Source organism: Hakea prostrata, chromosome 5, assembly GCF_041222555.1.
Source record: "Hakea prostrata isolate BN-2017 chromosome 5, UWA_Hpros_2, whole genome shotgun sequence".
NCBI lineage: Eukaryota > Viridiplantae > Streptophyta > Magnoliopsida > Proteales > Proteaceae > Hakea > Hakea prostrata.
In genome coordinates this window covers 48339469-48364984 of record NC_142604.1, presented here as the reverse complement: position 1 = coordinate 48364984, position 25516 = coordinate 48339469, and the positions used below count along the sequence as shown (strand labels likewise).

General features: G+C 40.1%; 1 protein-coding gene across 1 annotated transcript; it reads left to right on the top strand.

Moving 5' to 3' along the window:
* The first annotated feature begins 3677 nt into the window (after positions 1-3677).
* LOC149016269 (PLC-like phosphodiesterases superfamily protein) lies at positions 3678-24179 on the top strand. Its single transcript, XM_089157404.1, has 9 exons — positions 3678-3930; positions 4038-4160; positions 4250-4387; positions 4548-4646; positions 4765-5068; positions 5152-5375; positions 5459-5545; positions 5848-6231; positions 23658-24179. The coding sequence occupies exons 1-8, from the start codon at positions 3823-3825 to the stop codon at positions 6028-6030; spliced, it is 1266 nt and encodes a 421-aa protein (XP_089013530.1). The 5' UTR covers positions 3678-3822; the 3' UTR covers positions 6031-6231; positions 23658-24179.
* The last annotated feature ends 1337 nt before the right edge of the window (positions 24180-25516 follow it).

The window sequence follows — 25516 nt, the reverse complement described above, 5'->3', positions numbered from 1 at the left end:
AATCGGCATCGAACTCTTCTGGAGAGGCAGCAATCAACATATAAACCATGATTGCATGAATATAAATAATGAAGGATGCAATGACACAATAAGTATGCAGCTAATGAACTAGCCATGTTGGTCTCTATCTAGAGAAATATGCATTAAGATAAACACCACCAGCGCTTTTTGGGTAGGTCTCGTCACTTTGAGCATTTACGGACTGGCTACCTCTGTTGGAATCTCGGGTAAGGGATATAGTCCACATCATCACCTTGGTTGAGGTATTGGACCACACTCTCTTACCACAACCGTTGGTATGAGTACGCTACATGTGGTCCATATACCTTTCTTTATGCCTAATACTATTTTGGTCCAGTATCCTTTTCCACCTAGGTTACTATTCCTCACGGATTGGCTACCTCTGTTGAACTAACATTCCAAAACTTTATGGTCATCTACATATGCTAGGTTGACTGCACCTCATGTCTCTTCACGACACCCAAGCCATCTTTTAGACGTCCATAAGCCCAACCCTCAACTTAATGCAATCCTACCATTGCATGATAACAATAGATATGTGTCTCCTCACAAACTGATTATCTCTTTTGAACTCCCACATGACACAATCACTGCCATCACAGGTCACACGACTTCAATTCCTTTGTTGAAAGGATAGTAGTATGTAATAGGTAACCTAACCATGCATAAAGACTTCCTAAATATGCATAAAACAACAACTAAGGAAAGATATTAAAAGCACCAAAGACAATGGTCCAAACCACAGTCCTTGATGTTCTAGGAATACCAATCTAGGCATTCATCAAGTCAAAGCCACACCACCATCATATTACATCATATACTAAAGTAAAGAACAATCATTAATTATAAATGATTCACATAAAGTAAACAATCATGCATAAACAATAATTATAGCATACTAACATATTATACGCATGCTTAGAATATTAAGGAAATCAATATATTAAATAATCCAGTATAATGTTAATGTTTCCTTACATGTCTCAATGGATACGACCTAAGAAACAACTCAGTTCCTTACAATTAAGCACTTTAGTAGATCCCAATAGGTCTTATAATTATGCTCATGTAACTGCATTTAGGCATAGGAATCAAACAGAGCAAACCAAACATCGAAACAACTTATGGGAATCATTTGGTTGCTTAAGATGGTTGCTCAGGTCAGTTGGTCAAGTGACCACACGTAGCAACCCCCTAGTTGCATAGACAAGTCCAAAAATCCAACTTCTGATCTCTCATTATAAACGGATTTTGGGATGATCCTAGGCTTAGATTATGACCCTAAATCACCAAAATAATATTATAAACTTCGCAAACACAACAAACTAAATAAGACTTGGATCTAGAATTTAATAACTTTCTCTGGAAGTATCCGCCATTAAAATGGATATAAGATCTATTCTCCAAGCATGATTTGATCGGGATCATAGGTAATTAATTAATTTTCACATCAAATCCTCCTTCTAGCAGAGGATTTTGCAAGAAAACCACTCTCAAAATAGAAGAAGAATAGAGGAATGAGAGAGTAATTGACTTACTTGCTTATAATATTCAAAAGTCAATGATGTTCCACAAGATTCTCAACAAGAATGGGTCTTTCCTTCACCAACATATGCTCTTTGACCCTGTAGGAGTCCATAGCCGCTTATTGCATTATAAGAATGTGAAAATAAGGTTTAGGAGGCTTTAAATAAAGTGCCAAGGGCTAAAGAGGTAAATCCCAATCAACCACCTAGTAGTTGCTTGGCCAATCAACCGCCTCCCAGTACTTTGTTGTACTTGGGTGTTTTGCCCTCTCATTTGATTCCAAACACTGGTATAGGCATATGGATCAACTACAAGGCTCATACTTGACTCACGGGCATCTCCCGAACGATGTCTTGCTTGAGCTGAATATCCATTTGGCCAAACCATCTAGATTCTGATTGGATCTTCTTCTGGTTCCCAATATGGTAAGTGTACCACCATCTCCATTTTCATCTAGGTCATGGGTTCTAGGGCTAAATCATGGGCTTCAATTCAGATGGCCCACAATTTCATCCTATTGGATGCTTGGGTTCTCAAACTTGCAATTCGAGTTTCAGGTTTAGGATCATGGGGGTTATCACACTTCTCCTAGGATTGTAAAATAAGTTTGGAGGACTATCCAGAGATGTTCAACTGCACCAAAAGTCCGAAATTTCTTGTGGAAAGCTTAATCTAGTGGTATAGCTACAACCACTAAATCTAGTGGTATAGCTACAACCACTAAACCGAATAAGAGGGGGGGGGGGGAATTGTCAAACACTTGCTGTCTTGGGTGTGGAGGAGGATGATAATATTAGCCATATTTCTCTTGGACTGTAATTTTGCCCAAGTAGTATGGTTCTTATCTGCATTTGGCTTTTCATCACCCCAAGATTCTCATTCTCTCCCATGTTTCATTACTACTCTGACTCGGGTGGGAGTGATAAGAAACATATAACAGACAACAGTGGATACAAGGTTTAGCAGTTTACATTAGTTGGGCATTGTGTAAGGCTTGCAACAAGTTGATCTTTAAAGGGATCAAAGGCTCTATATTGGAAATATTATAGGAATCAAGGCAGGTGTTTGAGGACTATAGTTAGCTCTTCTACTAGAACAGGGCAGCAATGTCTCTTCTATAATTCAGCATTGGTCTTCTCCCCCTCCAGGTGTTCTCAAGCTTAACACAGATACTACACTGCAACACTCCAATGGGGGAATTGGTTTTATCTTAAGAGGCAGCGAGGTTGGGAGTTTTAGTAGATGTTTCTCTTTCCTTTTTCTTTCGCTACTCCTATCATAGGCTATTGTAGTGAGAGAAGGCTTACTTTAGGCAGTTATTGATCGGCTCCAAGTTGAAAGTGACTGCCAGTCTTTGCTTCGAATGATTAATGGTGAAAATCAGATTCCTACACAGTTAAGAATGTTTTAGAGGACATCTATTACTTGTCCTTTACCTTTGAATCTTGTTCTTTTTATTTTCTTCCGAGGGATCATAACTCTGTTGCTCAACTCCCTGGCCCCAAAGGCCATTTAATCTCCAGGAAGCCAATCTGTGGTGGTTAGAATGAATCTTTACTAATGAAAAAAAAGTGGTTAGCTCAATGCATCCATAGAAGAGCCTCGTTAGATCCATCCTTCAACTCGTAGCAGCCACAATCATTGGTCAAGCCTTTGGAAAGTTGAAAGTCATCTGAAATTTCATGGAAGCTTTTACCTGCAAAGTATCTCACTTCTTCATTGATAAGTTTGACAAACCTTTTTCTTTTTGGGTAGTAAAAACTTTGAAAAACTTAATCTAATTAAAAGAGTTCCGTTGGGTGAGTTGAGTGGTCCTAGTTCCTAAACTAAGATTTTGGTTGGAATCTTAACCGTCGTATTTGCTTTACATGTTGACACTTCCTTTGCGCCACAAGTCTATCTATTCGTGCAAAGCTTCTAATCATCCCTGTTTCCGTGCTTCGAGCATCTATCTTGAACAGAGATCAACAGAAATCATCAGAGATGAAGCAGTTTACGTGTTAAATCCCTTCCCTCCAGGACATCTAACCTTTGATACCCCACCCATGTGAAAAGCAATAGAAGAATTTTAATACTAAAATGCTTTAATCAAAGAACGAGAAAGGGAAACAAAAAAAAAAAAGAAAAAAAAAAGGGGGCGAAGAGACAAGAAAATGAAAAGTTAAAGCCCGCTTACAGAGTACAAAAAACACTTGCTTGCAGCTCTAATTTTGCTTTTACTCTCTAGATTTCATCAGCGCTCGGGCCTCTCTGGGCTCTGCATCATCTCATCCTATGTTTTGTAAAGAGAAATGTGGAGCGCCAGCAGAAGGGTTTCTGCTTCTGTTCCTGATCTCAACTTTCCTCTTCCGTTCTAATGCTTGCTCTAATGGGAATTGCCAGGTTTGTTAATTCAGAATAACTTAAAAAAGAAAAAGCTTTAAATCTTACTTCAATACCATTTTTAAGTGCTTGTTGGGTCGATTTACTCTTATAACTCAAATTCTCAGCTGCTCGACTCGTGCTCGTTGCCCACCGACTGTGTTTCCGGCCTTTATTGTGGCAATTGTCCTGCTTTGGGGAAGAATCAACCCGTCTGCACCAGAGGCCAAGCTACACAACCCACATCTTATGTAAGTTTTATTTACACTTTTGGTGCTTGAATTATCGCTTTAAAATATTAATGGCGTCAAATCTTAGTTACTCGTACTGGGTGAGGCAGATAAAGGATATGCCGTTTAACAAGTACACATGGCTGGTGACCCACAATTCGTTCTCCATTGTTGATGCTCCACCGCTGCTTGGTGTCCAGCGGATCACTTTTTATAATCAGGAAGACTCCGTTACAAATCAGTTGAGGGTATGTTACATTAGTAGCTGAAGTTCAAGTTCTACTGGTAGTGGGTTCTTCTCTGTTCCCTACCCCTTATTTTTGCTTGTTGGTATCTCTCTCTTTTAAATATTTCAATCTCATTTTCTATAGAAATTGACTAGAAATTCATATAATTGGTCTTCCTCAGAACGGGGTGAGAGGGTTGATGTTAGATATGTACGACTTCGAGAATGATATCTGGCTCTGCCATTCGATGCGAGGACAATGCTACAACTTCACTGCCTTTGTAATCTAAAACCACTCATTCTGTCTTATTTTATTGTGTAGAATTATCTGAGAATGAGTTGGGTTGTTTGTTTTTTTAACTAGTCTTACGATGTTGCCTTGCTGAGTTGTTTGTTCAGGAACCTGCAATCAACACTTTGAAGGAAGTAGAAGCATTCTTGAGTGAGAACCCTTCAGAGATTGTTACCATTATCATTGAAGACTATGTGCATTCTCCCAAAGGGTTGACAAAATTGTTTACTGATGCCGGGTTGGTCAACTATTGGTTTCCTGTCTCAAAAATGCCTGTAAAAGGTGAGGATTGGCCCACTGTGACTGACATGGTTGCTCAAAATCACCGGCTTCTGGTTTTCACCTCTGACCCTTCAAAGGAAGTTTATGAAGGAATCGCTTACCAGTGGAGGTACATGGTGGAAAATGAACGTAAGTACGACCACTTTATGGGTTAGAAAGTATTGATGCCTGCAGCTTTTATATGGTGACATATTGTAGTATGTTGATTTCAGCTGGAGATGGGGGTGTCGTAAAAGGCTCATGTCCACACCGAAAGGAATCGCCGGCACTCAATTCAAGAAGTTCATCTCTGTTTCTACAGAACTACTTCCCTACATTCCCAGTTGAGGCTGAAGCCTGCAAAGAACATTCAACCTCTCTGACAGAGATGGTTGCTACTTGTTACAAGGCAGCTGCAAATGTGATGCCTAATTTTCTGGCCGTTAACTATTACATGGTATCAATACTATTTCGTAGAGAAGGAACATTTATTTTAAATACATGCAAATAAAAACTCCTAATAGTCCTAGTGGTTTGCAGAGAAGTGATGGTGGAGGTGTTTTTGATGCTTTGGACAGAATGAATGGCCAGACATTATGTGGTTGTAGCACTGTTGCTGCTTGTCAGGTATCCTTAATACATAAATGAATGATTATGTTTAAGTGCCATTTGGAGGATCCTATTCCATTCTGTGCTTTATGGTGTAAGGGTGCAGGAACTTGTCTTACTCCCTTTCCTCTGCCACTATATGGGGCACATCTTAACTTGATTAATGATTGTTGCCATCCAAAATGTAAATGTCTGTTTATGGGTTGATTTAGGTCCATAAGATATCTGTGGTAGTGGAGAACTTCCTATTTCCAGTGCTGCCATGAATATTATGCTATTTACAAAATCTTATTGAGGTCCCCCTGTATGGAATTTGGCAGGCTGGAGCAAAGATGGGATCATGCAAGGATATTGCTGGACCTAATAGGACTCCTCTTACAGGCAATAATGGGGGCATTGTTTCTGGATATGTTCAGTTTCAAAATGGAACTGCTAAGTCATCAGATTTCTTGGTTCTCAATTTGGTCAAACTTTTGCTAATAGCTTTGTTGTTGTTGTTATAATGATTGATAACCATGAATATCAGAGGGTATATGGCTGTCCAACTTCTTTTCTGTTATAGGTGTCTATTATGTTATTACATTAGTTTTAGAGTACAGAATGCTAATGGGAGGTTATGACACGCTAGCTGGAGTTATCAGATCAATGGGTTAGATAGTGGTTGAGAGAACCTGAAGATGGCAAGTTGCCAAACGTTAGCTCAGGTATATTTCGTTTCAGTCTTACTTTTGTTCTTCGAAAGGATCTTTTATTAATTCTGTCTTCCTCATGCTGAGTTTTATATTAATTGTGGTATCTTGAGGTCAATTGTTGGTTTTCTGGAATTTTGCTACATCTCTATTCAAGTTCATTCTTCTGGTTGAGTTAACTTTGCTGTGGTGTTCTTGTCTTCTGGTTTCCTCCTGAACTAAGATGAAACATGAATACTATCTCCTTCTGTTCAGTATGGTGAATGTGGATGTTTTGTATCATTCTACGTGGATGTAATGTGTATGTTCATGTTATTTGTATACGAAAGCATAACTTATACTCCCTCTCCTTTTAGATTACTATCGACTACCTGCCACACTTAGGATGTAGTTAATGGTTGTGACACTTTTGTCTTTTTTTTAGGAAGATTCTAATTTACTGCCTACTCATTAAGAAGTGATTTGCATATTATTGTTGCTGCTATGATTTGGTGGATCGTGTTAGTGTTCACTAATGCTTATTTTGCTCGTTGCTGAATGGATTTATTTGACACAAGGATTATTATCTAAGATGCTGCTGCTGATTTATGTGCTAGGGATGATATTGCTACCTGACTGGAGTTCTTTCTGTGAGGTTTTTCGGTTTTAAGCTATCTTGTTAATTAAGAGCAATATTCTATTATCATTAGGATTTAGATTTGGTTAAATAAGAGCTTGTTTTCATAATTGTAATCTGAACATAACAAATCAGATGTGATGGATGGTGGTGGAAGTAATGTTTATACAGTCTATTTTCCTGCTCTCTATGATATAGTTTGGCTGCCTAAAAAATAGCCTCAGGTATAGGGATTTCTCCCTACACCAGAACTATTGGCTTTAGAGTAGGTGTAGGGAGGACGCACCAAAATCGCTGGCCTAGGTTTATGTTCTTTAAGCTTTACTTCATTTTTTAGATCATTATTATTTTTCTAGTTATCTGGATAGGACCTGAAGTGAGTCCTAATTATGAATCCATAAAAGATTTTGAATGCTTGTTCCTATTTTTAGTCACAGTTTGTGTCTAAGCTTTATGTCTGCTGTTTTTTTTTTTGGATGAATAACTAATTATATTAAAAAACAACTAGCAATATACAAGCACAAAGGAGCAAGGAGCTCAAGGGCAAAGAACAGAGACCCCAGAGACTAACAGTTAACCTATATCTGGGGTGGAAAAGGTAGAGCTGAGACCCCAGAAGCTAACAATAAGCCTATTTCTGGGAGAGTCAAACACCGGGGGATGGGGGATGGACATCACTCTAGATGATACATCAAAGTAGATGGCACTCCAAATCAAGTCAATAGAGCGAGATTTGGAAGTCCATCTTCTAATGTTTCGCTCCCACCAGAGATGATGGATGGTGGCACTGAAAACTAACTTGCCAATGCGATCGCATATAGTTTGACCAGCAAAATTTCTCAAGAACCATGACCAATCCCGAGCAAAACCATGAGACGTCTGGCGGGGCCGGATGGATGCGTGGCTCGATCCGGGGATCGGGAAAGGGGGCGGAGAAAAAGGTGGTCAATGTCCTCCGCGTTCCAACAAAGAGAACGTTTGGGGTGGCTTGGATATGGGGCTGATAGGATGATTGGGTAGGAGGGCAAGGTTAAGGGCTCTCCATAGTGTAAGGGAATGGCGGGGAATGTTACCTTTGAACCAAACCAACCGGGACCAAGGGACGGGGTCGTGGTGTGGGCGGCGGTTCCGAGCGAGGGCTGGTAAAGACTTAGTGGTGGAAGGGGACCAAATGGTAGCGTCGCACGACCGACTAAGGATGGGGGGAGGGCATTCCAAACGGGGGCTAGGCTGGGGTGGGGAAGAGGGGACCATGACCCATTGGAGATGAAGGCATCAAGGGTGGCCAATTTGGGGATACGAGTCTCATAGACAGCGCGAGGGCCAAGGAGGGAATAGAGAACGCCCAACGGATGCCGGGGTCGAGCCAAAAATGGATGGAATTTCCAAGCGAGATTTGGTGATATTGCTGTGAGGCTCGGGGACGGAGGAGAGGAGCTTCCTCCAAATCCGGGACGGATTGGAGGGACATGAAACGTCCAAAAGGAGTCTTGCTTGAGAAGGTAAGGTATACCCACGAGACCCGGATAGAGTCTTGCTTAGATACAATCTTCCGGATGAGTTTCAAAAGACAGGCCATATTAACATCGAGAATGCGGCGGATCCCGAGGCCCCCTCGGTTTGGGACGACAAACGAGTCCCAGCGATGGGGGTGAAGGAATCGGGAAGATTCTTGGCCTTTCCAAAGGAATGCACGAAGAGGATTCCATGGAATGGATAATGGATTTCGGATAGAAAAATACCGTTCCGTACAAGTATGAAGATTGAGAACGATTGGATGAGCACGACTCGACCTCGCAAGGATAAAGCTTTCCTTTCCAAAGTTGAAGCTTTTTCCTAATATGGTCAAGCATAGGAGCACGGTGGTGGCGGTGAGCCTACCGGGATGAGGGGAGGCCAGATAGTCAGGAGGAGCCAGGCTAAAACCAGAGTAAGAGGGAAGCCAGTGGGTCCGAGACTCCGAGAGGAAAATAGTAGATTCGAGATTGACACGGAGGCGAGAGTTCAATGTGGAAAAGAGGAGACAATGGTGAGATAGTTGTGGTCCCTTGAGAATTCATGGTCGTCCGGCAAGATGAGTAGTTTAGGATCACTTGATGGGAGAGTTGGTGCTCCTGTTGTTATGCAGAACCTCGGCAGGGAGAAAAGGTGGAACCCCTTCCCACTCGAAAATAGCCCTTGTGTGTAGGGAGATCATCTCTCCAATACATCGTCTCCGACCTCCTTATCCCGTATCCCTTTAGATCAACTTTCAGCGCCGTGGGTGACCTTCGCCCGACTTTCGCCAAATATTATCCAATCTCACCAATGATCTTGGTTACTCACCCTGCCTTCTTATTCTTCTCTTTGTATTTGTAATGACATTCAGAGTCTCTGGAGGCCCCCTTTTGTGACTTTTGTTAATGGAGGAGAGCAGGTTGAATCATCAACATCTTGTAATCCTCGTCCCATCTCCATCCCCGCCTTTTCGGGGGGGTGGTCACTTTCTGGGCTTTTTATCATAGAGAATGGGTTCCCTCTTCTTCTTGATCCTCCCTCTCGGCTGGATTTTCCTCCTTTCTCTTCTCCCTCCTTTTTCCTTTGGACTTTCTGGAGAAGACCACTCCTCTTCTCCAGTCCTTCGAGCTCCCGTTCCTACTAGTTTTTTTCTCCCTTCTTCCCAAGATTCTCCTCTCCCCCCTGGGTTTCCCTTCTTTCTTCCCTCGTTCAGTGTGCCATTGCCTCCCCTCGCTCTCTCTCTCCCCTCCCATCCTCGGCTTGATCATCCCCCACTCCCCCCCACCCTCTCTCCCACATTTTCCCCCCCCCCAGCCCTCCGGGCCCCTTTGCCATTTTGACTCGGCTCCTTTCCCTCCTCCTCTTTTCCCTTTTTTCTCCCTTTCTTTTGTGGGTTTCTTCCCCTTCATCCTATCTTGCTTCCTTCTTCCTCCCTCCTTCCTATCACATCCTCCTCTCCTCCCTATTCCTCTGTCTGTTTCTCTCTTCCCCACTCCTGCTTTCCTTTTCTTCTCTTTCTCTTTTTTTTTTTTCTTTTCTTCTTTCTTCTCTTTTCTTTTTCCTTTTTTCTTTCTTAGTTCTCCTTGGTTCCCTTTCTTCTTTCCTCCTTTCTGCCCCCCCCTTTCTTTTCCCCCTTTTTCCTTTCCTCTCCCTCTGCTCTTCCTTTCTGCTTCTTTTTTTCTTTTCTTTCTTTTCCTTCCTCTTCTTCTTCCTCCCTCTATCACCCTCTCGTCCCTTCCGTTTTCCTTCTTTCTTCCGGAACTTCTCCTCGTGCTCCCTTTCCTTCTGGCCTCTCGCATTCTCCCTCCTTTTTCACGCATCCAACCTCTCCCCCTCCCCTCTCATCCTCTCTTGGTTTGTTTTCAACCTTTCTCTTCTGTGATTAAGGGGGTTTGCTCTGTTTCCCATCCTCTCGCTTCTCTTTCTTCTCTCCCCCATCCCCTCCTCACTCCTTCCTCCGGGGGCCGTTGCCCTCTTCCCCTTTCCGTTTTTGCTTTCCCACCCCTCTCCTTCGGTTTCGTTTTCTCTCCCTAGTCTTCCTTCCTTCTTCCTTTTCCGGGCCCATATGGCCAGACCAGGCCCTGTGCTATCTGGCTTCCCATCCAGGGGGCTGGGTCTTCTTTGGGGTCTCTCTGCCAGGAGGAAGAGAGGAAGAGGCAGAGGCTAGCGATGGGTTACTAGGAGGGGGGGAGGGATGGGAGGATGAAGGGGGGACGCTAATGGACATGGCGAAGCAGCAGGGAAGGAGAACAAGACACCGGAACAAGGAAAAGGATCACCGGAGCACCATCATCCAGTTCTGCAATTTCAGGAGGAAGAGAGGAAGAGCTACATAGTGGTGATTAGCAATTGTTGTCGCCTTACACTAATGTTGATTGGCTTCCAAGTTCCAAGTATCCTTGCACTCACCTGAATCCATGCAATCACTTGTTAGCATGGAAAAAATCAAAGATTGAATCTGGATGATATGTATGCCACAATCAAGCACAGTTGATCTCTGCTGTTGTTGCTATAAATATAGATGTCTTTTGTTTCATTAAGCGGCTTGAGCCCATGATTTGATGAAGAAGACTTCTGTTTTTAGCATTGCTGCATCTTGAATTGGTGATTCTAATTCCCTGTACATCTCCATCAAATTTTACACTTCTCCTCAAGTCCACCACCGATCAAATTTTCTGAAGCTTGTTTTTGTTGCTGGAATTCTCTGCTGCTTCAAGGCTACTAATGACAACAGATCTATAGACTAGCTCTGCTGATCCTTTTTTCAAGGTGTAGGTTGAATCAGCCAACGTCCAATTCTTCTTTTCATTCTCACAGTCCTCATCTCCCACCCCCTCTTCTTCAGCATTTTCTTGTTTCCCCATGGTTCAAAATCTTCAGAACCCATTTCCCACTATCAATACCGCCCCAAATCAAATCTGCACCACCTTCCATCCCTTCAACATTAAATCCCAAAACGGTTCAATTCTGATCAGCCAACACTCTAAAATCCCAATTTGGTTCCTTCCTGGGAAACCCCAAATCCGCTTAGGTCATACTAGCCATCCTTGCTTCTATATTTGGAGCAAATGGCCTGTTCTGCTCCAGGTAAACAGCCTTGCCCCATATTCCTATAATCCTATTACAAAGCTATACATCAAACCCTAATTTGCTGTCTTTTCAATTTCAGCAACACCCCACCTTCCAAACAACAGCAAACCTTCGTTGATAGACTCTCCTCCATCAACAAAATCTAACCGTAACATTGTTTTTAGGGTAATGAGCTAACCGTATCTTCAATCCTAGGAACCCTAGTTTTGAACTATTGAGCTTATCAGTTTATCCCAGATCCTGGATATCGGCTCCCAGTTAGTCACATATTAATCATGACTGCATTACTCTATCTCCATGTTCTCACATATCTCCTTCTCTCCATCTATTCTCTCTACTTGGTTTCAGTTACAGGTTACAGATCTTGGATTATCACGAATATAAGCATGTTAACGAGTTAAAAAAATGATAAATCAAAATAAATCAGGAAGAATCTTCAAGGCAAACTATCGCTAGGAGCCAAGGAAAGGCCTGTACACCTAGGGATGCCTTGACAACCATGATGAGCTGCCTTCTAAGAATGCTATACCAATAGAACTGTTTGCTATAATTCCTACAGTCAAAGGGGAATTCAGGAATTTTTTTTTTTTTTCTAGGATCACCCACCCACCTTGGTGGTGATCTTCTTCTACTTAACCAGACATGGGTAACTTTACTGGCTCCTTGGGTACCCATTTGAAACAATTTAATATGTTGTGGTTCTGATTAACTGTATGCTGGAATTAAGAGTTTACTGTCCAGACTCCAAAGTGGTAAAGATTATAGCTGACTTTGAAACCAAATACACATAAGGCAAGGTTGTAGAAAAAATGGAACCAGAATTAGGATTACTTTCTATTGATCCCAATTTGATTTAACATGGAGTTGGCCAATCTCAACCTTATTCGGTCACAACTTGGTTGTTAAGAATTAGAGTTAATTGGAATCAGCAGCCAATTCTTTTATCATTTTTAAAACCATGAAACCAACACAAGTTTATTCTAAAGACAGATAAGGTATTCTCACTTCTTCCAAATCTTCTTGTTGCTTTTGGTGGAAATGTAGTTTTATTGTTGCAAAGAACTAATGTAGGCATGATTTAGATTCCTCAATCAATAATTAAACTGAACATCATATGCGTCATCAAAATGGTTGAATATTGTATGGTTACAAGACAGAGGCAAGAGATTGACAATGAATTCTAGAGCAATGTTCAGATTGTAGATGCCTTGGGTCTAGGCGACCCAAGGCCTTTGGGTCCTAGACACAAGATGATGCCACAAGGCAATCAAGGCTCCTGCCGAGCAGACCCAGGTAACCTAGGAACTTGGATGCCCTGCCTACGCAGTGCCTTGATAACTATGTTTCATATTTCATTTTTCATAACAAGGAAATTGATAGGTTTAGGTCGAGGGTCATCAATATCATCATATAGAACAAATAAAGAATTCACAAGAACAGTATGGTCTTAGGAGTGAAAGGACCAAACTCTGATGTCCTGGTGGAAGCCTGTGTTGGTGGGCCAAGAAAGAGGCCATGTACTTGTCCTCTTCCCTTTCCCATTCCACTATAATTTTTTATGAAGAGAAACAGAGATAGGAGTGATTCATTGTATTAATGAAGGAAATGATTAGATTAAAAATGGCAGTATGGGATGAGGTCGGTTCCATTTCCCACAAGGTGATATGAAATTAGGTATGCTATACTGCTGGAGTAGACACATTTTGGAGTGTTATATTTGGTGACAAAAATATTTAGGAGGATATTTGTGTCCAGTGAATAAGTATTACCAAAAAAGGCAATTTGTACTTTTATTTTATTGTATAGTGTATGATTGTATGATATGATAAGATCAACCAAAATTCAGGCTACAATTTCATTCAGTTTCGCTAATGCATGTAAGGCATAAATTGGTGAAACTTACATATCTATCTGTTCTGGTATTAATACCATAGGAAATTTTTAACTCTGAATCCCAAAATTTGAATATGTAATCTTTGAATTTTTGCCTAGATATGCTTTGGAAGACTTGTCAAAGTTTTGTTCTGTGATTATCCCATCACAGGAAAAGCTTAATTTACTCTATTGTTGTTTTAGAGTTTGGCCATTTTTTAGGGGTCAGCTTGAGCAAGATGCGTTGAACCTGTGTCTATCTGAATTTACTCAGACTAAGTGATCAAAAAGACAAAACTTGGTATGGCCAGTAGCGTCCTCCACTTGGACCCCTTCAAACCACCAACCAAAATACGAATGAAAGAGGAGATGAAAAGATAGACAAGTCATAAATTTGTTGACCAAATGGATTTGAGAAAGTTGACTCCATGGAGATTAATTATTGGGTTCTTGTGAATGTTGTTCCACTTGCCAAAAAATTACCTGCTTCTGGTTGACCATGAACCTGACTTGAACTGTAAACTTGCCATTTATGTCTGCCTTTCTTGCAACTTCAATCACATCACAGTGAAATGCTTCCTACGTCACACTGTCACCATTGTGTTGGTTGTTCTTGCAATTTAATTTTAGGCTCCGAGGTCTTTGGTTACTTTTTTTTTTTTGGATGAATAAATAATGATGTTAAACAAACAACGAACTACAGGCGACCAGCGGGTCGGGGAGGTGTTTGGGGTTGGGCCCGGAGATTTGGCCTTCCTTGGGATCCCCGGGGTGGGTGCTATGGTCTGCCGTCTCTTCGCGTTCCTCGTCGGGCGGTTTGGTCACCCTTAGTTCTGCTCCCCCGTGTGGTCTTGCCCTGGCGCTTCCTCCCGGTCGCTTGGGGCCCGTGTTCTCTCCGCCGGTCCGATCCCCTGGCGCGGGGTGGGGCCTGGCGGGTTTTTCTCCGGCGGGGGGGCGGGGTTGCTCTGTCCTCGGTCCGGTCCGCGGTCGGTTTGGGTTTGCGGGGTTGGGGTGGGTCTAGGTTGGGGGGCGTGGTTTGGGCTCTCCGGGTGGGCGTGCCGGTGGTTGTCTGGGCCGGGGGGGGGGGCGCCGTTCCGCGGCCGGGTGGGTTTTGGGTTGGGGGCCCTGTGTCTTGGCGGGGGTGTGGGCGGGGGTTCCCTTGTGTGGCTGGGTGGGGGGCGGGTCCTGTCCTCGGTGGTTCGTGGGGGCTTGGGGTGCGGGTGTCTGTGTGCGGGGGGGGGGGGTCCCTCGGTGCCTGGTCTGCCTGCGGGGGGGGGGGAGTCCCTCGGTGCCCGGTCTGCCGCTTGTGGAGAGGCTTGAGGATTTGGTGGTGTGGCGGGAGGCCGGGGTCCGGGAAGCTTCCTCTAGTCCAGAGGGTTGGAGGGATAGGGCAATCCAGAGATCAGTTTAGGAGGTCTTTGGTTACTTGATCAGCACAATGAACAGCATGATCTTAGGAGTGTCATGAATTCAACAATTTTTGGTGATTTGACTCATATACATGAGCAGTAATGGATTTCTGAAGCTTACAGGCTTGATTCTCAGAAACTAAAATAACCAGGATCCCATCGTGTGATAAATAATCAGCACTCAACAAAACTTAGTAGCATTAGATCAGAAATTTAGATAATTCTCAAAAACTGATTTGAAGTTAGTATACTGACAAGGAACAACTGATGCACCACGATTTGAGATGGAATTCCAATCACATGATTTTTTTTACAGCCTATATTCTGGATCATATTAAATCCATAGAACTTGTAGGAAAGAACAACTGCTTGTGTGGGCCAACAGCCAGCTAGCATGTGATCAATGCTGAAGCTTTTTGGTGAAAGGAAGAATTTCAGATACTGTTCATGGTATGGTAATGTGAGCGGCGATTCAGTGAGATTTTAATCAATATTTGGGTTTTTCCTTAGTTATTTCATTGGGGGTAATTATGTTTACATAAGCAGGTTTTTAATTTGGGCAGGATACTTAGGATCAGTTTTAGTCATTTTAAGTTGATAACAGTCCTAGTATAGTTTTTTTCTTATTGGAGTGTGTCTCTTTTATAATTTAAAATAGCTTGTACTCAGCCTATCGAGTATGAAATAGAGAGATAAGTTCCTCCTTGTTTTCTTCTTTGCTATTCTTTCTTCCATTAACAACTCTTCAAAAGATGGTGCAAATCCAATGTGTTGAATCTCAAAAACCAGCAAAGATCCTAAAACTAGGATAGAGGTGAGTTTCCAGACAACAACTATTCTTAGGCTATCCAGTATGACGTGTAAGCATCAAGTATATCCAATGGTTAACAATGCTGTGGGCTTATGACAGATTGGGTTTTGAGGGGCAGTGTCAGGTAAAACAATGAGCAACAATACTAATAAACCACAACAAATATATGAGAAGGAAAAGATTTACAAAGAGACAGAAAATCAGTGGATAATTTTCCAAATATAGGATGCTAATCAGGTAACTTTTGATCCAAAACTAAAGTTGCAAGTAGAAGTTAAGTTGGGCAAAATAGGTGTACGGCAGGACTTGAACTTGCACATGGTGGATTAACAGTCCACTTTACTTGCTGCTGGGCACTTGTGGGAATCCTACCAACAGAATTTCAAGTCCTGAAGTTAGCATAGTAATCGCACAAACTGGTTCTGAATCCCACAGAAGAAAAACAGCATGGGTTGTCACTTAATTTCATAATCTGTTGGGTATACCCTTACACCCTAGTAAACAGGGCCGAGTTTTAGGTACTCACTATAACTAGAAAACGTTTTCTTAGTAGGATTACCTAAAGACTGTGGGTAAATTAACTCTTCAAATCAGCAAGAGGTCGGAGTCACATTCCAACTACATAAAACATTTAGAAAGGATAAGATAGAATTTTATTTATATACAGGTTAATAAAGTAAGTGAAAAGCACCTAAAAAAAGGTGTCCCATGGTCATGGTGGTTTTTTTGGCCACACTGATCGTGGTGGTTTAGCAACACCAGAAAATTGATCCACAGGTGGACCCAACTGAATCAAATCAGATTTGTAAGGTTAAGTTGAACATTCTATGGAGCCTGTTATTTGATATGGGGATTCATAAGAAATGTTTTTTTCCTGTCTCTTTTTTTTTTTCTTCTTTTGATTTCGGATGCTGTGCCACCATATCATGAAACAAAGCCAGATAAATCCTCTTTCTGGTCATATTTTATATAAATTTGTCTGAAATCCCTCTGATAACATTTTCATAAATTTATTTTGCTAGTGTTAGTTATGTTAAATATCATGTCAAAGCGACAATGCATTTCAGCAATATGTTTTCTGTTGTTAAGGATCTGACCCTATCAATTGCTTCTCATTCAGAGTTGATTGCTTTTATACCTGGTCAATTATATAGATATGATGCGATAGGCTGAATGACATTGTCTTACTTCAGCTGTGAACTGCTGCTATCCTGTTTCTGTTATCATCACTGAAGCCATTAGGATTCATTCTGGATATTATTCTTGCTCTTGTTTGTTTTCAGACTTTTTGTTGTCAGGCTGTTACATTTTTTAGCATAAGCAGTTTATGTCCAAGTTCCTTTCATCTAGTTAAAATGGATACTTTGTCTTGGGGGAAACTCCTTTTCTTTAAATTAAAAAATAAAAAAAAATAAAAAAAAGAGAGGAAAGAAAGCAAGAAGAAAAGGAAAGAAAAGAGAAGAACTAATCTTTTTGTCTTAGTAAAGGATTGAGACTTGTAAAATAATGGATATAGTGGAGATTGTGAGAGGCTATCTTGCCAATATATATATATTGGATGGATAATTTCCCAGTTGGGATTAGCGAGCTTGTATTTTAGTGCATCTAAATATATAACTGCTATCATTAGCGAACCAATTTGACTTCATGCCTGGAAGATCTATAGTGGGAGCTATTTACTTCATTAGGAGACTTATGGAAAGGTAAAGAGAATGTAGGCAAGGTATCCATATGGTCTTTGTTGACCTAGAAAAAGTTTATAATAGAGTCCCTAAAGCATTAATTTGCAAGTACTAGCGAAACCAAATGTTGCAAGTAAATATGTGGACATAGTTAAAGATATATATGATGGTTCAGTGACAAGTATAAGAGCAATTGGGGGGGGGATAAGGTGGTGAATTCCCAATTACAGTTAGGCTACATCAAAATTCACTTTAAGGCCACATCTATTTGCACCTATAATGGAGGAATTAACCAAAGACTTTCAAGATGAGGTTCCTTGGTGTATGCCTTTTTCTAATGATATTGTTTTGATACATGAGACACAAATAGGGTGTTACCAAGTTAGAATCATGGAGAGCAACTTTAGAATAAAAAGGCTTTAAACTAAGTAAAACGAAAATGAAATATCTAGCATGTAATTTTGGTCGTGCGGGTGAATGATGAGGAGGTGAAATTTGATGAGAAGGAGATCCGACAAAGTGATTTTTTTAGGTAACTTGGTTCAATCATAAATATGAAAAGTGATATAAAGGATGATGTTTTCCAAAGAATTAAAATTGGGTGGATGAAGTGGAGAGGTGCGTTTGGGGTTTTATGTCATTGAAATATTCCTTTGAAGTTCAAAAGAAAAATTTTATAAGGAAGTCATACAACTAGCTATGTTGCATGGTGCAGAGTGTTGGGTTTTTAAGAAGCATCATGTAGATAAATGCAGTGGGCAGAAATGAGGATGCTAAGATGGATGAGTGGCAAAATTAGAAATGATAAGATGAGGAATGATCACTGTTAGAACCGGTCTAACAGTAGCTCCGATAAATGATAAGCTACAAGAAAGTCGTTTGAGGTGGCATGGTTACCTTCAACGGGGGCCTTGTATCTTGTGCAACCTCAAAAATAGCTGATTGGAGGGCCGAATCCATCTAGTTTACTCCATTGAGTTGAGAGAAGGCTTGTTGTTGTTGTAAATATTTAAGTTGTTTGAGTCAAGAAAAAATATACACTTGAAAGTTTCTTTCTTTTGGTTGGGGTTGGGGGGGGGAGAGGTGTGGTAGGATAGCGGCTCGGAGGATTGATAATGGTCAGACCTGTCACTTGCCTACAATCCTGATTCATTCTCTGAAAAACGTGCCCCTCTCTAGGCACCCCTTCAAGGTTTTCCACACCATCGATATTGTATGTCAAAGATCCACCTGATTTTGGGGAAGACTTAGCATTGTACTTTTATTATCTGCCACATAACAATGATTTAATTGATTTATTTTTTGAAGTCTTGGAGATGACAACTTGTAGTGTATATCTATTGATGCTGGTGTTTAGTTAAGGAAGGTGTTTATGATAGAGAATAATGACCATTCATGATGGCCCACGTGATTGATTAGGAAGCATATAAGAGATATACTTTTTGATTGATATGTTTCTCAATAAACAAAAGCAAAGAGGAAGATGAATAGAAGACAAAAGGCAGATTTCCTTGTTAGCTGTTAAGACACTAGCGTGGAGGGGCACCATAGGGATGGGCGAGTTGTAAGGGGATCATTCCACCCAACCATGTGAAGGGCAGAATTAAAGGGCAAGGACACATGGGAGGGAATAGTTGGGAAGCAGCTACTTGCTGCTGGGAATCTTCAGAGGGTATCAGCTAGGTGGAAAAGGGTTAGTTAGGACTTGTTTTGGGGTAATATTTGTGGTGGAAATTCATCCCGCATCGATCTATATGTACAAAATTGATATGGTGTTAAAGATAGGAAGTGGAAATAACAAAGAAGCAAAGATAACGATTTACGTGGTTCGACACGATGACCTACGTCCCCGAGGCAAATCTCACATTCTCATGGAACCAATTCACTAATCAGGGAGAAATTACAATGGACACACCTCACGCACAGCTGTATGTGGGATCCATTCAACAAGAATCTCACTCTAACAATATTACCGTCACCACACTACCCACAATAATAGAAAAATACAAAAGGCCATATACTAAGGGAACTCTATTGGTGATGACCCACCCCACTTAGAAGAGAACCCACTCAATAGAGAATTCGTTCTCTATCACCCTCACACCCTCACACCCTCAAACACTCAGTGCATTGTTATGTTTTTTAGGGGAAGAACAACTTTCCTATTTATAGGTGAGAGAAAGATGAGGTTTTATGAAATTTCAACAAGTGAACAGTTAAGCGTCATCATCTGAATAGTGTCTATTAACATATTAATAGTGTTTGTCTCTATTTGATCAATGCTTTGGTTTTAACGATTTGAAAAAGCCTCCCTTTTTATTATCGATTTGACAAAGTTACTATCGACTTCACCATTTAGCTGCCAACCATAGCATGCATTTAATGCATTCACACCAATTTTCAACATTCTCCCATTTGAAGACTAGTTAAAAAATAATCTTTACAATTCTATATTGCCAAGTGTCACCTTCGATCAGGTAACAACAAGCCCAAGAAAAGTTCTACACCATATGAACCTTTCCTTCGCAATATTCTTTGTGAAAATATTTGCAACGTTTTCGTTGGTATGAATCTTTTGCAAAGATATTCTTCCATCTTCCACCACATCTCGAACAAAGTGATATTTCACGTCAATGTGTTTTGTTCTAGATAGAAACATCGAATTTACGGCTAGATGCAATGCACTTTGACTATCACAATGAACAATGATCATCTTCTACTTGATTTTCAAATTCATCAAGCAATCTCTCTAGCCAAATACCTTATTTACATGCATTTGTAACTGCAATGTATTCTGCCTAAGACAACATTGAAGATGTTTTTTATGAAGCCTGTTGTGAAGGAGAAGTTCATATGGTTCCGAACTTCGCTTGGGCTTGTTGTTTTACGAAATATTTTCTCCAGTTGTTCGATTGATGACCAATTGTGTTGTATTAAGCATAGAGATTGTACTTGACTTAGAGCTTGAGCAGTTGAGTGTTAAAACTACTTTTCTGCGAGGAGATTTATATGACTCAACCCTAAGGATTTGTTGAAGAGAATAAGAAGGATTTGGTTTGTTGGCTAAACAAATCGATTTATGGCTTGAAGTAGTCGCCCAAATGTTGGTACACGCGATTTGATTCTTTTATTATGAGCTTGGGATTCAAGAGATGTGAAGTAGACCATCGTGCCTATGTTCGCAATCATAGTGATGGTGGTTGCATTATCTTGTTGTTGGACATTGATGACATGCTGGTTGCAGGTACCAATAAAGATGGTATTGTAGACCTGAAAGCTCCTTTGGCAAGGGAGTTTGATATGAAAGACCTCGGTGCCATAAATCATATTCTTAGGATGGCTGTACTCTTTGATTGTGAAAATAGGAAGATATTGATAACTCAAAAGGGTTATGTTGAAAAGACTTTGCATTGCTTTAATATGCAGAATGCTAAACCAGTTAATACCCCACTTCCTATTGGCTATAAACTGTCTTATGAACAAAGTCATTGCACAGAAGCGGAGAAGATAGAGATGTCTCGAGTATCATATGCATTGGCAGAAGGAAGCCTTATATTTGCCATGGTGTGCACCAAACTGGACATTGCATAAGTAGTTAGAGCAATTAGTAAATACATGGCAAAATCAAGTCAAGATCATTAGACTATTGTGAAGGGGATCCTTTGTTACTTAAAGGGTACCCATGATATGGTTATCTGTTATAGTGGCCAAAATTTACTATTGGTTGGTTTTGTGGATGTAGATTTTGCAGGATACCGTGATAAACAAAGGTCTACCACCAGATATTGTTTTACTTTAGCTAATGGCGCAGTTAGCTGGATGTCGAAGTTACAAATTGTGGTGGCATTATTTGCACGGAGGCATAATACATCCCAGCTACAAATGCATGTAAAGAAGGTATTTGGCCAGAGAGATTTGCCTGATGAATTAAGAATCAAGCAGAAGATGATCATCGTTCATTGTGATAGTCAAAGTGCATTGCATCTGGCCATAAATTTGATGTTTCACTTTAGGACGAAACACATTGACTTGAAGTATCACTTTGTTCGGGATGTGGTGGAAGATGGAAGAATATCTTTGCGAAAGATTCATACCAACGACAACATTGCAGATATTTTGACAAAAGCCTATTGCGAAGGAGTTCATATGGTGCAAAACTTCGATTGGGCTTCTTGTTACTTGATCGAAGGTGACATTTAGCGATATGGAACTGTGAAGAATATTTTTTAACTAGTCTTCAAGTGGGGGAATGTAGAAAATTTGTGAAAATGCATTAAATGCATACTATGGTTGGCAGTTAAATGGTGAAGTTGAGAATAACATTGTCAAATCAATAATAACAAAGGGAGGCTTTTTCAAATCGTTAAAACCAAAGCAATGATCATTTAGTGAAAAACACTATTTAAATGGTGATGTTTAACTTTTTACCTATTGAAATTTCATAAAACCTCATCTTTCTCTCACCTATAAATAGAAAAGTTGTTCTTCTCCTAAAAAACATAACAATGCACCGAGCGTTTGAGGTTGTGAGGGTAATAGAGAACGAATTCTCTATTGAGTGGGTTCTCTTCTAAGTGGGGTGGGTCATCACCAATAGAGTTTCCTTAGTATATTGCCTTTTGTATTTTTCTATTTGTTGTGGGTAGTGTGGTGAGGGTAATATTGTTAGGGGTTCACATTCTTTGCGGCCGTGAATTAAGAGGCCATCCAACTTATGAATGCCACTTGTCCTCTTTTATTTTCCACAATTTGATCTTTGGACCCTATGATTACATCTTAAATTGGTTAACTAAAACGGGTTCATCTTAACTTAGATCAAACCAATCTTAAACCAATCCTCGCTTTTCACTTGCCCCGTCTCTAATCTTTCTCTCAACATCGGCAGCGTCGTCATCAATGCCGGAATTTATTTTTGTAAGGAAAAGGTTGAGAATAGCTCATAGGTGAGTTGAATTTCGTCATAAAAAGTGATATCCATGTGGGGTAAAGATTTGTTTGCCGGATACTTTTGTAGTTGAATTTTCTCGTTACTGGCTTTGAAATTCATTCATTATGGCTGCGTTTGTTTGCAAAGGTGGGGTGGGAAAAAAGGGGTAGGAAAAAAAAACATGTGGGTCCCATGTGTAGCGGGGTGAGGGAGAAGGAAAGGAAAGGAAAGGGTTTTGTGGAAAAGTGATCCTGGTGGGTCTCACTTTTTACTTTTCCCAACTTTCCCACAAAGTCTCACCAAATATGTGGGGTTTTAAAATGGCTTGGGGTGGGAAAGTTGGGCTGCCACATCACCAGACAAGTTTCGTTGGCCCACCAGACAAGTTTCTTTGATTCAAGGAAACTATCAAAGAAACTTGTCTCTCACTTTCCCACCCCTAGCAACCAAACAATCTACCATTTTGGGATTTAAGGGAAAAGTAAGAAATCTACACTTTTTTCAAGAATTTTCCCACCTCACCTTTATTCCAGCAAACAAACACAGCCTGTGTAAACAATATAGGACAGCTTTTCCTACATAAGTGAAATACTACAACTCTATTATCTCCTTAGATTCAGTTGGTTTTGCCATTAAAAAAAAAGGATTGTTTTTGGCATGGATGGCGTGCTTGCTATAAACTATAGGTCCCTTTTGTTTACTTTGGTTGAAAACTTGAAACAGTATCTATATTTATTAATACTCTAGCTGTTGTTTAAATTGCACCTATTTTTTGTTGAAACTGATGGAGCTAGGGAGAGATCTATCAACTTTTTAGGGTCTATGATATGGTAAGCTGAAAGTCAAGAGCAAATTGGGGCCTTTATCTGTGTAGTCGTTGCCCATTTCTATGCAAAAGGGCAAATTGTGAATGGCACTGTCATATTTTTTATTGTTACTATGTGATCCTTTGTGTAAAATTGCAAATCATGAATGTTAGAATGCTGCAGTTTTACAGTTTCGAGATATCTTGTATACTTGGCAACTTTTTGAGCCCCAATCTGATATTGTAAAAACATCACCAACCAATGTCCTATGACATGGTAGTTGATTTTTCTCTAGGTAAATGGAATCTCTAATCTCAGTGTGAGATCAGACACATATATATGTATATAATCATGACCATATACAGTATAGAAAAGACTGACTATGTATTATAATCATGGTCTGTCATCCCTAATAATTTTCAGTGCATGTCGCATATGATGAGAATGTAACTTCTGATGGTTGCATTCTCTGATGATTTGAAACTATAACTAGCTCTTCTGTTTTTGATGTATAGTTGAAGCCTGGTGATTGACTGAGTCACTCTTTGGTTCCTAATGCCAACTTTCCTTCGATGTCTTTTCACCAGTGCACCTGGCAAAATTTTTGTTCTTCCTAATCAAAATAAGTGAATGAATAAGTGTGTATATATAAGTATGCTGTTATCTATTGATTTGCATTTTGTTTGAAAAAAATTGTGTTCATTTCTCACCATGGTGGCATGTGCTTTCAGGTTGTCGGAGCGTTAGAGTTACGGTTAGATGAGGAATGTATACGGCATAGTATATATAGAGGTGCTCCTGTTTCTTCTGTAGCTTTCTTCAGTTTGTATCTGGACTCTCATCTACTCAGGTTTTCTAAATCAAATTTGTCAATCATGATTTCTCACACTTGAAGAGCTGTTCATTTCAGATTTGTGGAATAATTTTAGGAAAGTAATACTGCTTCAGGATCCATGTGGCCTTTCCTGCTTCCCAACCCTCATGTACCTAGATAAGGATCCAGATGAACCAAACAGTTCACAAGACAAACTGAATCCCAACCAAAATGCTTGTGGTTCTTGTCTTGAGCAGCCTTAGAAGTATTTTTGGGTGTCTCTACACCAGACAGCTGCCACCATTAGAAGTTGAACCTTAGGAAGTACTATTATGATTCTTTCATGTAACTTCCATGCTAGCATTGAACCTCAGTGGTATATGCTGTCCACATTAGCTTCTATTCATGTGATAAATTTCAAATCAAGCACATAACATCAGGTGGAGTAATGAGGTTCTGAGAAAAGATTGAAAAACCAGTAAAGTTGAAACAGTTGAAAATTTGAAAATACCAAGTGGAAGTTTTATGGTGGTTTATGTGGTTGAAATAGATTGCAAAACTTGAACATTAATGTGAAGAGTAGCTGAGTTATCCAAATGGGCTATTGGCAGAAAACCCTGACATGCATGGAGAAATGCAGTCAGCGAGAGAGAGAGAGATCTACATTGTATTTATTAAACAGTGCCCTTTTAATGAGAGATGCTTGTGGGCTAAACATTTTTCTGGTTAATTATAAAATAAATAATAAAATAAAGAAGAGGAAAATCTCAGGGACACTCCAAGATTTTTGGGAAAAAGCAACAGACACTTCAAAATTGGGACACTCTAAGATAATTGGCAAAAAGCAACAGCACTTCAAATCTATGTCAAATTGGTAATGACCCCTTTGCCCTCCCCCCCTCCAAAAAAAAAAGTCTTTTAAATTGCACAAAAGTACAATCTATTAGTAAATTCTGTTAAGTCATAGTTTAGATAAATTTAGAATAATTTTGTAATTCCTATATTGCTCTTGATCTATTGTGAGTAAAATTGAATCTTAAATTTCATCTTGTTTCTTCCTCTTTTTGTCATTTATGCTATAAGATATAGAATAATACAATTAAGGGTATATTTGTCATTTCCTCTAATTAATTTACAGCTCAAACAAAAAAAAGGGGCAACTATTAACTTAACAAAGTTTTGGGTTGTTTATATATATATATATATATATTCTTTTCCCCCAATTATCATGGGGCATCCTTCAAATTTTTTCAAAAAAGGGGAAATTTCAAGGACACCCCAAAATGAACAACGAAAAACATAGACACCCCAAGAATATATAAAATTGGCAAAGACATTCCAAAATGTATCTTAAATTTGCACAATGGTACAATCCGTTGGCAAATTCCGTAGTTCATGGTTAAATAATCTCATAAAGCACATTAGGATGAAACACAAAAACAGCATTGTTACTATGAGTGAATTGAGTGATCAATGGCACGTTCTTCTGAATGGTTGGTACATTGACTTTATGAAGATGCACTGAAGATAAAGATGTGCAAATACAGATGTTACCATTGTGAGTTATTGGCAGCCTTGTTCCATTACCAAGTTAAACTTGTTCCGCTCCAAACTAAGGTTGTGCAGTATGAGATTCTCAAAGCATTGATGGTATGGTTTGTAGTTCCAAATTCAACATTCCAATTCTCATCTGTAATAGGACCATTAGAAAATTCAGAAACATTCACTGAAGGGGGAATACTAGCAGTACCTTGATAAGCATGATTATATCATTGA

What these genes read in the sequence shown, in the direction of transcription:
- LOC149016269 (XM_089157404.1), top strand. Translation starts at nt 3,823, where the DNA reads ATGTTTTGTAAAGAGAAATGTGGAGCGCCAGCAGAAGGGTTTCTGCTT. An exon ending in GCTCTAATGGGAATTGCCAG is followed by an intron (nt 3,931 to 4,037) that starts GTTTGTTAATTC and finishes TCAAATTCTCAG; the next exon opens with CTGCTCGACTCGTGCTCGTT. An exon ending in GTACATGGTGGAAAATGAAC is followed by an intron (nt 5,069 to 5,151) that starts GTAAGTACGACC and finishes TGTTGATTTCAG; the next exon opens with CTGGAGATGGGGGTGTCGTA.